The sequence below is a fragment of the Puma concolor genome, chromosome C1, assembly GCF_028749965.1.
Source record: "Puma concolor isolate L17-30 chromosome C1, mPumCon1.1.hap2, whole genome shotgun sequence".
Taxonomy (NCBI): Eukaryota; Metazoa; Chordata; class Mammalia; order Carnivora; family Felidae; genus Puma; species Puma concolor.
In genome coordinates this window covers 12,191,795-12,205,367 of record NC_141674.1, presented here as the reverse complement: position 1 = coordinate 12,205,367, position 13,573 = coordinate 12,191,795, and the positions used below count along the sequence as shown (strand labels likewise).

Below are 13,573 nucleotides of genomic sequence, written 5' to 3'. Positions count from 1 at the left end.
TTAGCCATCGTTATGGCTATCAGTCCACAGTCCTGGACATCGTCCTCGGTGAGGACTGTCCACTTCTTCCCGCACTGTGAGGGGTAGAATCAAACTGGCCACCAGCAACGGTGGCCGGAGGCATGAGAGCCGAGGCCTCCCAGTCCTGCTCCCACACTCTTCCCGGGTCACCACCTGCCTTCTTTGTTCCAGGCTGGCCTGGTTCCAAGGCCCCGGGCTGCATTGTTCCCGGAGGCCTGGGCCAAGCCCGGCTTTGTGCTGCCATCAAACCCAGCTGCTCCAGCTCCCGGCAAGTCACACCTTGCCATCTGGGGCTCCCAGGCGAGAAAGCGCTAAGCTGCAGCACGGCTGTCCCTTGAGCCCTCGGCTGGGCCAGGGTAAGCCACATCTTCCCACCCCACGGTATTGTTTTCTTTTCAAACAAGAATTTTTGTCAGGCAAGCTTCGTCCCAGCCCCAAGGCAAGTCTCCAAGCAAGGCCCCTACTTCTTCACCAAAAAGGCAGGGCAGGAACCTTAAAATTCAAGAGTCACTAGAGGGCTATATTATGTGTCGACTCCAGTTTGTTGGAGCTCTGTGCTAAGAAGGATTCAGAGGCTGCCTCTGGGCTCAGTGAACAAATACGGTGGGCTGGGAATGGGTGGGATGGTCTATATGTTGCGTGTCCGTCATTTCCCGCATGTACCGGTCAGCTTTTCTCAGTAAGGCTGCAGTAACAAACAACTCCCAAATCTCAATGGCTAACGACTAACGGTCCATGTATTGCTTGAACTCGGCAGTGACTGTTGGCTGGTCACCTGCAGTCCGGCTTCCTCACACCTTCCGCCTTCTAGATCCCCAGCTGCAGGAGCAGCCCCCAGCCTGGGAAATGCCATTCTCCTAGCACAAGGAGAAGAGAAAGCGTTGGCCGGCACACGCGGTGGATCTCGCGGCTTCTGCTCTGCCCTGGCACGCATACTGCTGCTCACGTGCCAGTGGCCAAAGCAAGTCACATGACCAAGTCCAACACTAGGGGGGGAATTCTATTCCTTCCACGGGGAGATACCCACATACCCACATATCAGGATGCAAAGTCTTCTCACTGGGAAAAGGGTAGCAAGTTGCTGGGAACGACGATACAATCTACCACCCTCTCTCTCCGGTATCTAATCGGATGCCTCTTTTTTGTAGCTTGGGAAACCGAGGGTCAGATAAATGAAGCTATGAGTGGGGATTTCAACAGCACAAAGTGAGAACTAACTCCGAAGTCACCGATATGTCTCTGTGTCTGAGAAGAAGAGGCACATGCAGAGACCCAGGGCACACACACACTAATGCACACTTGTATACCGTCAGGCATGCCCACCCTTACACCAGCGCGCTCACGAACTCAGCCTCCCCGTGCCCAGCCCCCGCTCTTTGGCGGGAATAAGAAGACCGTGGGCAAGGCTCCAGACGCTAAGTGTCAGATTAAAGGTGGTGAAAGAGAGTAGTCATCAGATGGTGGCTGAGAGGGGGCTGAGGACCTCGGGCTCCAGGAGACTAATGATGGGTGTGTGCCCCGTGCCCAGGGCCCAGATTTCGGCTACGTGACCCGGGAGCCCCTCTATGAGCCTGTTACCAGCCTCGATTCCTTTGGGAACCTGGAGGTCAGTCCACCAGTGACTGTCAACGGCAAGACATACCCCCTGGGCCGGATCCTCATCGGAAGCAGCTTTCCTCTGTAAGAGAAGCCAGGGCGGGGTTGGGGGGAGCAGGGGTGGAGGAGTTATTCTTTCTCTTTAGGAGTGGCCTGGGCTGCTCACGCGTGGAGTGATGGGCTGGGAGAACGAACCCCTTCCACAACTCTGAAAAGATGCAGACACGCTTGGAAATGAAACCAAGTTGGCCTTTGTATCTTAGCATGACTTAGGATCTAATATAAAACTAAATACAGAGCTCGTCCCCAAATGGGAGGGTGTGTAGTGAGACTATAAACCAGGTACGGAAGGGACAAAGGAGTCCGTAAAAGGTAATTGACGGAGAATGAGCAGGAGAGTACCAATAAGTCCTTGGGGGTGCCCACGCATAAAAGAGGGCTGCGAAGACATGGCCCTACCCCAAAGCACCAGTCCCTGGCTCCCTGGCCTGTCCGTAACACCATCACTCCCTCCCCGGATGACCCACTTCCCAGTGAAAAGGCAGATTCTTTCTTGATCAGGACAGTCAGTGGGAAGAGCGATTGGTCTTCATTTCACAATGAAGAGCTATTGGTCCTCATTTCACAAAAGGGCTGCCAGGAACCTGCCTATATGGGACCAGCCAGGATTTGGCCACCAAGTCCCTCTGAGCCACACAGGATGCTCTACCTTCTGGGAGGAGGCCACTGGCCAGGAAGTGACCATTGGTCTAGCTTCTTGCCACCCTCCACTCCATAGTCACTCATCCATTCAGCAGGCATTTTCCAAGTAGCAGCCAAGTGCCAAGCCCTGTGCCAGTCATGGCGTTCTAAACACGAAGCCCAGCCCCGCCTTCAGGGAGACAGTGGAGATCACAGACACGAAACACAAGGGGCAGAGGAGGGACATACAGTGATAGACAGAAGCACAGGGAGCCAGGAGAACCCAAAGATAGGTCCCCCTCGGGGAGTTCAGGGAGGACTCCTTAGAGACAAATACTTCTTGAGGGCCTCCTCTTCCGGGCACTGTTCTAGGCTGTAGGGATACAACAGTGAGCCAAATAGACAAAGCCCAGCCCTTGGGAAATTTTCAGCTAGGGTAGGAGGAGTACAGAAAATAAATAGCTTCTGTGGGTTTAAGGAAATGACTTGGGAGTTGAGGCTTGAAGGAGAAGCGAACAGCCATGGGAAGACAGGAGAGAAAGAGCATTTCAAATAGAAGGAACAGCAAAAGCAAAGCCTTGGGGGATAGCGAGCAGAGCGAGTAGGGCAAGGAGAAAGGGAGGGAACGGAGGTAGCAGACCCGGGCAGCGGCCAGATCAGAGAGGAATTTTGGCCACTGCAAAGGCCTGGAGTCATAGTCTCAGGGTACTGGGGACATCGAAGCCCTCAGAGAGTCTAACAGGAAGCGCTTCCTGGAGGAGGTGTTGCTTAAACTGATTAAAGATCGAAGATCAGTGGAAGTTAATGTAACAAAGAGGCACATGGGCTAGGGCGGGTTTTCGAACTGTGCCTGTGCCCTAGCCCCCTCCAGCAGTCCAGGCAGGACCCCTGAGCACAGAAGCTGGCCTCTTTCTACCCCGTGACACCCTCAGGAACTGAAGGGGCTGAAGGCTGGGCTCCGTGCCATCCATTCATACAGGCCACGGCTGCAGCCACGGCCTCCTTCTTTGCCTCCGGGCACAAACGCCTTCCTGTGCCTGCACCAGGATCTCTCAGCCCTGAGCCTCAGGCTCCTTCCCGTGACTTTGGCTGATGCCGCCCTCGATACAGGCTAGGTCCCAGAGGCTGAACTCCTGCAGGCCCTCTGGTGAGGCAGGCACAGCGGGAAATCCCCTGAAGAGCTGCCTCGTCCCCACCCCTACCCCAGGTCCGGTGGTCGGAGGATGACCAAGGTGGTGCGGGACTTCCTACAAGCCCAACAGGTGCAGGCACCCGTGGAGCTCTACTCAGACTGGCTGACCGTGGGCCACGTCGATGAGTTCATGACCTTCGTCCCCATCCCAGGCACAAAGGTGAGCTGGCCGCTGAGGCCTGAGTGACTAGGATAGAGGAGAACTCATGTGCTATCAGCTCTCATCAGCAGAGGGCAGGATCTAGAGGTAGTGGACCGCAGAGAGGAAGAAGGAAGTAGGCTCAAGTTGGTTTGCACATTGTCGCTGTGGCAGGGTCAATTTTTAACCCGATGTACCAAAATATTAGCATTTCAACGTGCCATCAATCTAAAAATTATTAATGAGAGATTTTACATTTTTTTTATTCATACCAAGTCTTCAGAATCCGGTGTGTACTTTACCCGGAACAGCACGTCTCAATTCAGACTAGCCACACAGTTCAAGTGTCCAATAATCACAGGGCTAGGGGCTACTGTAATGCTCTGGAGAGCTGTGGGGCGTAGGCCTGGGGCTCTTTTGTTTTCTGAAGGGAAAGGAATGGCTGCAGCGTCATACCCTGGGAATGTTATACAAATGGCCCGGCCTCTTGGCCACGTGGAGAAGCTCTTCCATTCTGCCCGAAGCCACTTTGGACTGTGAGCTTGGACTCCATGGCATTGCGGACAAAACCCTGCCAGGCCGTCTGTGCCACTTGGCACGGGGAGGCTTGAGACAAGAGGCAGACAGGGCTCCGAGTCCCTGGGGGGGGGGGGGCTCCCTCGTGCTCCTCGGCCACTTCCCTTCTGTGGACACTGTCCCTCTGGATGTTCTCTCACAGCAATTCCGGCTGCTCATGGCCAGTACCTCGGCCTGCTACAAGCTCTTCCGAGAGAAGCAGAGGGAGGGCCACGGGGAGGCCATCATGTTCAAAGGTGAGTGCCCACGGGCCCTTGGCGGGGAGTGGGGAGCTGAGCCCCCCCGAGAGACGCCCAGGAGGAGGGGGCAGAGCACTTTGCCCCTGAGCATCCGGTTCCAGTTGCTGGGGGTCCGGACGGCTCCGGGCTGTGAGGTCACCATGGCGGGAAGCAGCCCCGGCCTCTTGTGACCTTCGCCGTGGTCAGCTGGACCATCGAGCTGCCCGCTGCTCCCTATCATCAGCATACACATTTAAAGTGGACACTTTGGGTGGCACCAGACCCCAAAAAGAGCTAACTGACCTGTGATCTGGATTTGAGGAGCTTGAAAGGGAGATAGAGAAAAATATACGTAATGCAGTTGGGGGACAGGAAGAAAAGTGGGAACAGCCTGACATGATCTGTAGCCAGACATCGTTACTATCAGTCCCAGAGTGAGAAATTATCTGCTTAATTTAGGCATGCACTTAACTGGGACAGACGCAGATGGAGACTAGGTGTGCTCTTGAATTAATTATGGAAAGAGGGAAAGCTGATCGGCTGGGAGACGGCGAGCCAGGTTACAGAGGGCGTAACAATTTCTTACACGTTTTTCTTAAATTACTTCTTGTCACTTTTCGGGTTGGTATCTCCAGTCTGCCTACTCCCAAAAGTCTGCGTTCCTAAGGCTCATTGATACTTACGTACATCACTGCCCTCCGTATCCAAAGGCAGTGCTCTTGATAGTGACTAGGGGCCAGAATAGACAAAGCCAATTTAAGACCACTGTCCTGTTTTTATTCCCAACCGATGGGGAATTGTTTTTCTTGGATTGGCCAGCATGAGTCTGGATTTCCTGGAGGCTTCTTTATATAGTAAAAACACCCCCAAAGCCACCCATAGGATATAGGAGCCAAGGTCCAAGCAGCACTGTGGAGGTAGCACAGGTGCAGGGTGTGACAGCCCCAATCTCTTTGCCCCTGACAGGCTTCAAGATTGGGAAGTGCGACGGACCAGCCAACTCTTCCCAGATCAGGCACAAAAAAAAAAAAAAAAGAAGAATTAATAGCTTAGGTTCTAGAATCAGACTGCCTGGTCTGCATACAGGGTCTGCCAAAGCTAAAAGACCTTGGACAAGTCATTTAGCTTCTCTCTGCCTCAGTTTCTTCATCTTTCATGCGAACAGCTACCTCCTAGGAATATAGGAAAGATTCCTGAGTTGATCCATGTAAAACAGCTAGAAGAGTGCTCAGCGAGCATTAGGCAGGACTAATCAGACCAAAAGCCGTGCGTGGAATAGGAGGCAGGTGCAGGCACACATCAGGGCAGGGGCCAAGCATGAGGCAGCTCTAGAAAACAGCGAGGGCGACCTCTGGGCCTCCTGCTTTCGCCACACTCACCCTGGGCAGCTGCTGGTCCTTAGAAGCAGACTCCGGCGGGGGGAGACCCGGGTACCAACCTGTACCACTCCACCCTCTGGCCAGAGAGAAAGCCTTCCTTGGCCCAAGCAACATGGCCCGTCCTGGAGAAGGAAGTGTGTGTGCTGCCCTCCCCTGCCCTAGGGTTACCTTCCTGGGTCCCTGCCTGTCCCTGGCCCCATCTCTTCCCTCCCAGCAGTTAGCCCAATAGCTGGGAGCAGGGGCGGGGGGCTGACAGAGGGGAGCACCCAGGCTGGGAACCTGAGGCTCGACTGTCCCCTGGGACCTCTGACCTCCACAGGCTTGGGCGGGATGAGCAGCAAGCGAATCACCATCAACAAGATTCTGTCCAGCGAGAGTCTCGTGCAAGAGAACCAGTACTTCCAGGTGAGGCCGGAGCAGGGGGCCCTGGGAGGGATGGGGTTGTGCCCAATGATGCCTCTCACGTCCTCAGGGCTTCCATAGGGAGCGACCGAGGGTTCAGGGTCCAAGACGGAGGGAAGGGCCTCGATGAGCCTCCAGTCCAGCCTCCCTGCTTTGCTGCTGTGCTAAAGCTGGGAGCTAAATGGAGGGACAAAGGCAGGCTGTGGCGGCCCGCGGAGGCCAGGAGCAGGCAGGAGACCTGGGAAGGAAGGTGCATCAGGCAGTGCTAAAGAGCCAAGGGTTCTATAAGGCCCATGACATTGGGGGAGGCGCACGCCTTTAAAATATGATGCAAGCCTCAGACGTGCTTTCTAGGAAATGCATGTGTAAATATATGCCCTGGATTTTAATTTTTTTAGGGGATCAGTGCTCCCTGAAGTTTGCTATGGATGCATCCCCCCTTCTGAGTCCCTGTCTCATTTCTACCAAGCGTCATTCTGTGACCTTCTTCTGTCTCGTTCTCTTTATTCCCACCGTTACTGAGCCCTGGTGGGAGGGGCACTGGAGAGGTGGCGGGGTGCTAGGTAGGTGCTGGAAGTCTCCCTGGAGTGCTGGGGCCCTAGGTGTGATGCTGCAGACAGGAGCAGGGTCGACGCAGATGGCAGGAGTGTCCCCGGACTTGCCTACCCTCCCTTTTCCCCCCCCTCACCCAGCGCTGCCTGGACTGGAACCGTGACATCCTCAAGAAGGAGCTGGGGCTGACAGAGCAGGACATCATCGATCTGCCCGCTCTGTTCAAGATGGATGAGAAACGCCAGGCCAGAGCCTACTTCCCAAATATGGTGAGGCACGCGGGGCCCCAAACCTTGTCGGGGCCAACCAGGGGCAGCCAAAGCCAGAAGGTCCCCTCGGCTAAGTCTGTGGGTCGGGAAGTCCAGGTCCCCGCCCTGGATGAGCTGCTGCGTGGCCTCGCCCATCCACCCCAGGCACCTGTCCTCTCGGGGCCACGTTCCCTCGTAGGGGTGAGAATGCCCATCCTATAGCTGCCTCACGGGGGTCCCGGGAAATCCTTCAACAGATCGGAAAGTGCTTTCTGAGTTAAAAAGACCTTTATGGACAGGAGGGATCCTTGTCGTCATGCAGGAGAGTCTTCTATGAGGAGGGAGGTTAGAACACACACACAGATACCTATCGATGCACACGCAAATACTCACGCGCCCATATGTACACATTTGACCACGTGCGTATGCGTGTGCATATTCCCACGCGTGCGTGCAGAGGCAGGTTGCCTGGTTTTTCCACTTCAGCTCGGCCACGTAGGAGGTTGCTTCGCCCCATCGGTGCCTCGGTTTCCTCATCCATAAAGTGGGGATAATCAGCACACTCGCATCGTAGGGTAGCTGGGAAGGTTCAGTGAGCTTCACACGGGGCCCAGGCGAGTAGTAGGCGCTCACTAATCAGAGCTGGTGCCTCACCCCCGTGGCAGGTGAACATGATTGTGCTGGACAAGGACCTGGGCATCCCTAAGCCGTTCGGGCCCCAGGTGGAGGAGGTATGCTGCCTGGAGACACACGTGCGCTCCCTGCTGGAGCCCCTGGGCCTCTGCTGCACCTTCGTGGATGACATTTCGGCCTACCACAAGTTTCTGGGCGAAGTCCACTGCGGCACCAACGTCCGCAGGAAGCCCTTCGCCTTCAAGTGGTGGCACATGGTACCCTGATCTCAGGGGGCTGCCGTGTGCGGGTCTCAGCTCACCCATAACCCGTATCGTGGCTGGGCCCGCCCTCGTGGTTCTTTACGATCGCAAGATACCCTTCGGCAGTAACTGTCAGGAAACTTTAGGATTATTACCTGCGGGACGGCACACTTGGGGCCACACAGCGAGGTCACAGGGAGAGACAGACCACACAGGCCTGGGGTTCTGCTTTTCTTGGGGGGGGGGGTGCCGAGGTGGGGAGGGGGCTAGGGTTTTGCGGGCTCGCTCCTATTGGTGAGCTTAAAACATAAGAGCTGGAATTTAAAGCACAGGAAGAGGGAAATCCAGGGGCCCAGATGGTCAGCTATAGAAACCAACCAAATCTAAAACAAAGGAGCCTGGGGGGAGGAAGAAGCCTGGCTTTTTGTCTAGTCCTGTGGCTGGTAATATGCCTATTGGAGATCGCCTTCTCTAAAGTGGCTACCTCAGCAATCAAAGCTTAAGTCAGGCACTTGAGCCACCGAAGAGAAAACCCAACTGTCAGGGCTTACACTACAGGTGCCTTCACAATTCCCTCCTCCCTTCCTTCTCCAGACTTCTTGAACCCCCCCCCCCCCCAGAGCTTCCCCTTGCCCAGCAGGGACTTGACAAGGATTCTGTGCCACTGGCAGCAAGAGGTGAGGAATCTGGGATATCTGTACCTTGTCATCTCTCAGAAGGGCCCTAGCATCCGCCCAAACCACCCTGGTGAGCCTCAACTCTGTCCTTCCTGAAAACAGCCGTGCACTTGGCCAGTGTCTGTACAACCCTGATACGAAAAACAAAAAAGAAAACCAAAACCCTGTACCCAAATCATTCCCCCAAAGAGTCCTTAGTCTCTTGTCCAAAATGAAAGAGGGGAGAAGGGAAGGAGGTTCTGGAGGCTCTGGGATCACCAGTTCTGGTAGCCATGCCCTGAAGGTCAAGTTAGATCCCATGGAAAGGGACCCTGGGCCCCTCCCCCCAGACATACCTTGAACTGCTGACATCATTTCAAATTCAGCTCTCTTGGGGTGTCCAGGTGGCTGCCTCCAATTAGTCATTCCTTCCCTGCCTCGCTCCGATCCCCTTGGCTTTCTCTCTGCAGTGTAGACGCCATTGACTAGCTTCCCTATTCCCTGAGGGTCCAATCGTTTACCTTAGAACCTTCCCTGGAAGCGGATTTTATCAGAACAGCCTTCTCCATTTTCAAGATGCTCCTCATACCTCGTCTTTCTGATGGACACGGGCTCCCCCAAGTGCTTGATCCCCCCACACCAGCATCCTTGTGCCCAAGAGTGCAGTGCGTGAAGACACCTGGCCTCCACCATAGCCTTCTGCTGCCTGGTTCTCCAGTCTCTGGGCAATCCCTGACCTCCCTCCTCTCCTGCCTCTACTTCCTATTCCTGACGCCATCCCTCCAGGCAGCTAGACAAGGACTTTTTCACCACCAGCCAAGCTCAGCCCTGCCCCCCAGGGTACAGTGAAAGACCCACCTGTCCTCCCCAGATCTTAGACTCAACGGGTAAGGACCTGGCCCGGCCTCCAGCCGAACAGCCAGTTCTGGGCCAGCAGCTGGCCTCAGACGGACCGTCTGTCCCGTGGAAGTTCACCAGTGCATTTGCTGAGCAACCACTAATTTGGACATAACTAGATTAATTCCCTGGCTCCAACCAAAAAGACTCAGTTTCAACTAAAAAAAAAAAAAAAAAAAGTGTATGGCCAGCTGATGTCAGAAGAATAAGTAAAGTATAATTCCACTTGGAGAGTTTAAAAAGAGCCAGTTTATAACCAATGAAAAGGTTATACATCCGTTTTCTTGAGAGAACAGGATTTTTCTTCTTGGCTTATGTCATTCATTCTATCAGCAGGCATTTGTTGCAGGCCTACTAAGTGCCCGGCACAGTGCTGGGCTCTGAGGATACGGTGGTTAGCAGCAGGTTGTACCTCGTCCTTGCTTCGTGGAGCCAGTCAGGTCTCCAGATGCAATGCCCACATCTAAATGGCCAGCTTTTGCCATCTCAGTGTTGCGCTCTTTAGCAATGCCAACCTGCTACATTCAGGAAATGCACAGGGCACAGAACTTCCTGTAAGTCACTATTTTAGATAAAGGTAGAAGGTTCTTTTTCAAACCAGCTTCCTTTCCCATCCAGCTGGGCCGGTACCACCTGACAGATCAGACCTCAGAGCTTTCAGAAGCTATCGTGCCCCCCTGCCTTTTGGGGCCAAAGCCCCAGATATCTGCAACCCCAGAGTGCCTATTTGAAGGAGTTGATCTGGAGACTTAGAGTTTGTCGTGTGTGTGTTTGCGTGTGTGTGTTCGGTTACTGTGGGGTTTGGGGTTTCTTTCATTTTTTTTCTAGTCCACCTTAAGGGGAAGTGAACGCCTCCCATGTGGAGACAGTGTGTGTTATAGATTTTTCTAAAGCTTCCCATCGGGAAGTCGGTAATTTCTGATGATTCTGGAGCCCCCAGGACTCAGATACCTATTATCTTGTTTGCCTCCCACCCCGTGTGACTGCCTTCCGCGTGCACGCCTCCCCCACCCCATGGACTCACTGCTCTTCCCCGCCCCCCACTTTTTCTAAATGTAGGCCTAGGATACACTTCTGTGTTGCAAAATTCAGCTAAGTTCCTGTTTCGATCTTTATTTTGAAATATTCTGTGTAAGAGGGAAGGGGGGGTGTTGTGAAGAGGGCAAGAAGCAGGGCACGGTTTCAACTTTCTGGACAAGAGGCCATGATGGAGATCGAAAGATGTTTGGGGAAGAGCCTGAATAAATAGCAATAAAATAAACCATCAGAGGGGAAGTCACGTGTTGGTGTGATGTTCATTGTTGTTTCACGGACACAGCCTGGAGTGAAGCAGTCCACACATGGGCCCTGTCCTGATGGGCTCAGCCCCTGCTCTTCTGGGCTCAAGGTCAGGGTTCAGCAAGGAAATCTCAAGAGTTTAGAACCCCCTACACACTCAATGCATATGTATTACATGGCCACCACCCAAGGTCAAGACCAATACCCATAGTAAAGTCTGGCTATGTTTTTCTGGTGGTGTTCCCCAGAAGCAGACCCTGAAATGAGCACTTGGGATTTATTATTTATTAAGTCCGTCCAAGAGAAACCAGGAAGGGGGGTGGAGGAAACAGGATGAGGAAAGGGAAGAAGCCAAACAGGAATGTGCCCTGAGGTGTAGCCTCAGCCTGCTCACTGAAGGAAGAGCTCTGGAACATACGTGGCAGCTCAGAGTCGTCCCAAGGGGGGGCAGAGTTTTGTACACCTGCACCAGGCAGTCACTGGCGATGGGGACTTTGGCTCTCCAAATGGGCAAGGGGACACCAGTAGTCCATGAGCAATCATCTAAAGGGGATCACAGCTGCAGTGAGCAGCAAAGTCACAGGAGCTGGGGAATGGGCTCATAACCAGAAGACAATCTGGCAGGGCACCAACAGTATCCACTGCTGTAGATAATATCATATTCTTATATGGAACTGTTACATGTAGATATTTGTGATTTGACCCATGGTAGAAAAATCCATACTACATAGCCATGGTCTAACACGGTCTTCGTGAAACTTGGTGAAACTCTCTGAAGCCCTAAAATAAACCCACCTAGTTGCTTGCTGGGCCTAGAAGCCACTCCCAATTCTTTGGGGGTATACCTCAGGAGGTCTGACCCCTCAGCCCCACCTTGGAATTCTGGACTGATATTTTGGTGATGCCATTTTAAGGAGCCACTGCAAAATGAAAGTCACTAGTTATACTCCCAGACTTAACCCATGGGTCCAGCCCTCTGAGGTCAGTCCTCCGTTTTATACCCAACTAATGTGGCCCAAGCCATAGCAAAGGCAATCTTCACTGTGGTTTCCTGACCCACCCATTTCGGAGACTCCCCAGAGGATGCTGATGAGTTAAATCCAGTCTAGCGACACTTTCATATCTTGGCTACTCACCTACCTCAGGATTGCTGGAAGTCACCCTGAGACTTCTAGAACAGCACTTTCCAATAGAAATATGCAAGCTACACATGCAATTTTAAAAGTTTCTAGTAGCCATGTTTTAAAAAGTAAAAAAAAAAAAAAAAAAAAGGTGAAGTTAATATGTTCCCTTTAACCCAATATATCCAAATTATCACCATTTCAACGTGTAATCAATATTTGAAAATATCGGGGTGCCTGGGTGGCTCAGTCGGTTAAGTGTCCGACTCCTAACCCTAACCCTAACAGCTCGTGAGTTTAAGCCCCACGTCGGGCTCTGTGCTGACAGCTCAGAGCCTGGAACCTGCTTCAGATTCTGTGTCTCCCTCTCTCTCTGCCCCTTCCCCACTCACGTTCTGTCTCTCTCTCTCTCCCTCAAAAATAAACAAACATTTAAAAAAATTGTTAAGTATCAGCGAAATATTTCATGCTGAGGGAGCGTAAGGCAAGCTGACCCCGGCAAACCCCCTGTCCTCCCCAGGTGGGACTTGTGTGACATTCCTCAGGCACTCCTGGCTGCCCAAGAACAAAGGAAAGGGAAAAACCAATGGTTAATTGATAGAGATCACAGTCATGTGGGACCTGAGTCTCCATCACTTTACAGATGTCTTAGTAAATTACAAGAAAAAGGCAATCTTATCAATAGCCTCATCTCCAGAATCCTGTAGACTCAGTTTCTTGGAGCCCCAACATCACCCTCCCCTACATAGTGATGTGGGGAACAAAGGCAAGAAGGAAATGGTAGAGGAATTTAAATTTCCTTATAGTCTGCAGCACATGGACAAATATTTGAGGCAGGCAGAGTAGGCCATTCCTCCAGGGAAAAACAACCTTAGCTTGACAACAGCTAGGCCTCCAGGACCCTGTGAGTCCTCTGTAGCCTATGAAAGTCCTTTTGGAGACCTCCCCTTGCCTTTACCTCCCCCAACTCCCAAGGAGTATACAGTCCGTCACTCCTCACAATCCCCGGACAGCTCTTTCTGCCCACGGGTCCTGTCCCCCCGTGCTTTAATAAAACCACCTTTTTGGGGGCGCCTGGGTGGCTCAGTCGGTTGAGCGGCCGACTTCGGCTCAGGTCATGATCTCGTGGTCCGTGAGTTCGAGCCCCGCGTCGGGCTCTGTGCTGACAGCTCGGAGCCTGGAGCCTGCTTCGGATTCTGTGTCTCCCTCTCTCTCTCTGACCCTCCCCCATTCATGCTCTGTCTCTCTCTGTCTCAAAAATAAACATTAAAAAAATTTTTTTTAATTAAAAAAAAAACACCTTTTTGCACCAAAGACATCTCAAGAATTCTTTCTTGGCTGTCAACTCCAGACCACCTCCAAAACCACATCATTTCACATTCTTCTATAGTAAGTCCTTGAACACTGATGTATATTTTGTACTTATATCTTCATTCACGCTAGCCATACTTTTAAAATATTTATTTATTTTGGGGACAGCACAAGCGGGGGAGGGGCAGAAAGAGGGTGACAGAGGATCCAAAGCGGGCTGTGTGCTGACAGGCTGAGAGCAGCGACCCCAGTGTAGAGCTCAAACTCACGAACCACAAGATCATAACCTGAGCTGAAGTCAGATGCTCAACTGACTGAGCCACCCAGGTGCCCCCAGACTAGCCGTATTTTAGGTGTTCGATAGCCACAAGTGGCTACCAGGTTTGAAAGCATAGTTCTAGAATCTTCTCTGCCAGGCTGAGCCCCACTTA

General features: G+C 52.8%; 1 protein-coding gene across 1 annotated transcript in view; it reads left to right on the top strand.

The window, feature by feature from the left end:
• Positions 1-10,711, top strand: part of PADI2 (peptidyl arginine deiminase 2) — a 43,865-nt gene extending 33,154 nt beyond the window's left edge. The window contains exons 11-16 of the mRNA XM_086715810.1: positions 1,550-1,701; positions 3,506-3,650; positions 4,348-4,441; positions 6,122-6,207; positions 6,897-7,025; positions 7,670-10,711. Coding sequence (XP_086571936.1) covers positions 1,550-1,701; positions 3,506-3,650; positions 4,348-4,441; positions 6,122-6,207; positions 6,897-7,025; positions 7,670-7,903 — 840 coding nt within the window. The 3' untranslated portion in view covers positions 7,904-10,711. The remainder of the gene's footprint in view (positions 1-1,549; positions 1,702-3,505; positions 3,651-4,347; positions 4,442-6,121; positions 6,208-6,896; positions 7,026-7,669) is intronic.
• Positions 10,712-13,573: the final 2,862 nt, after the last annotated feature.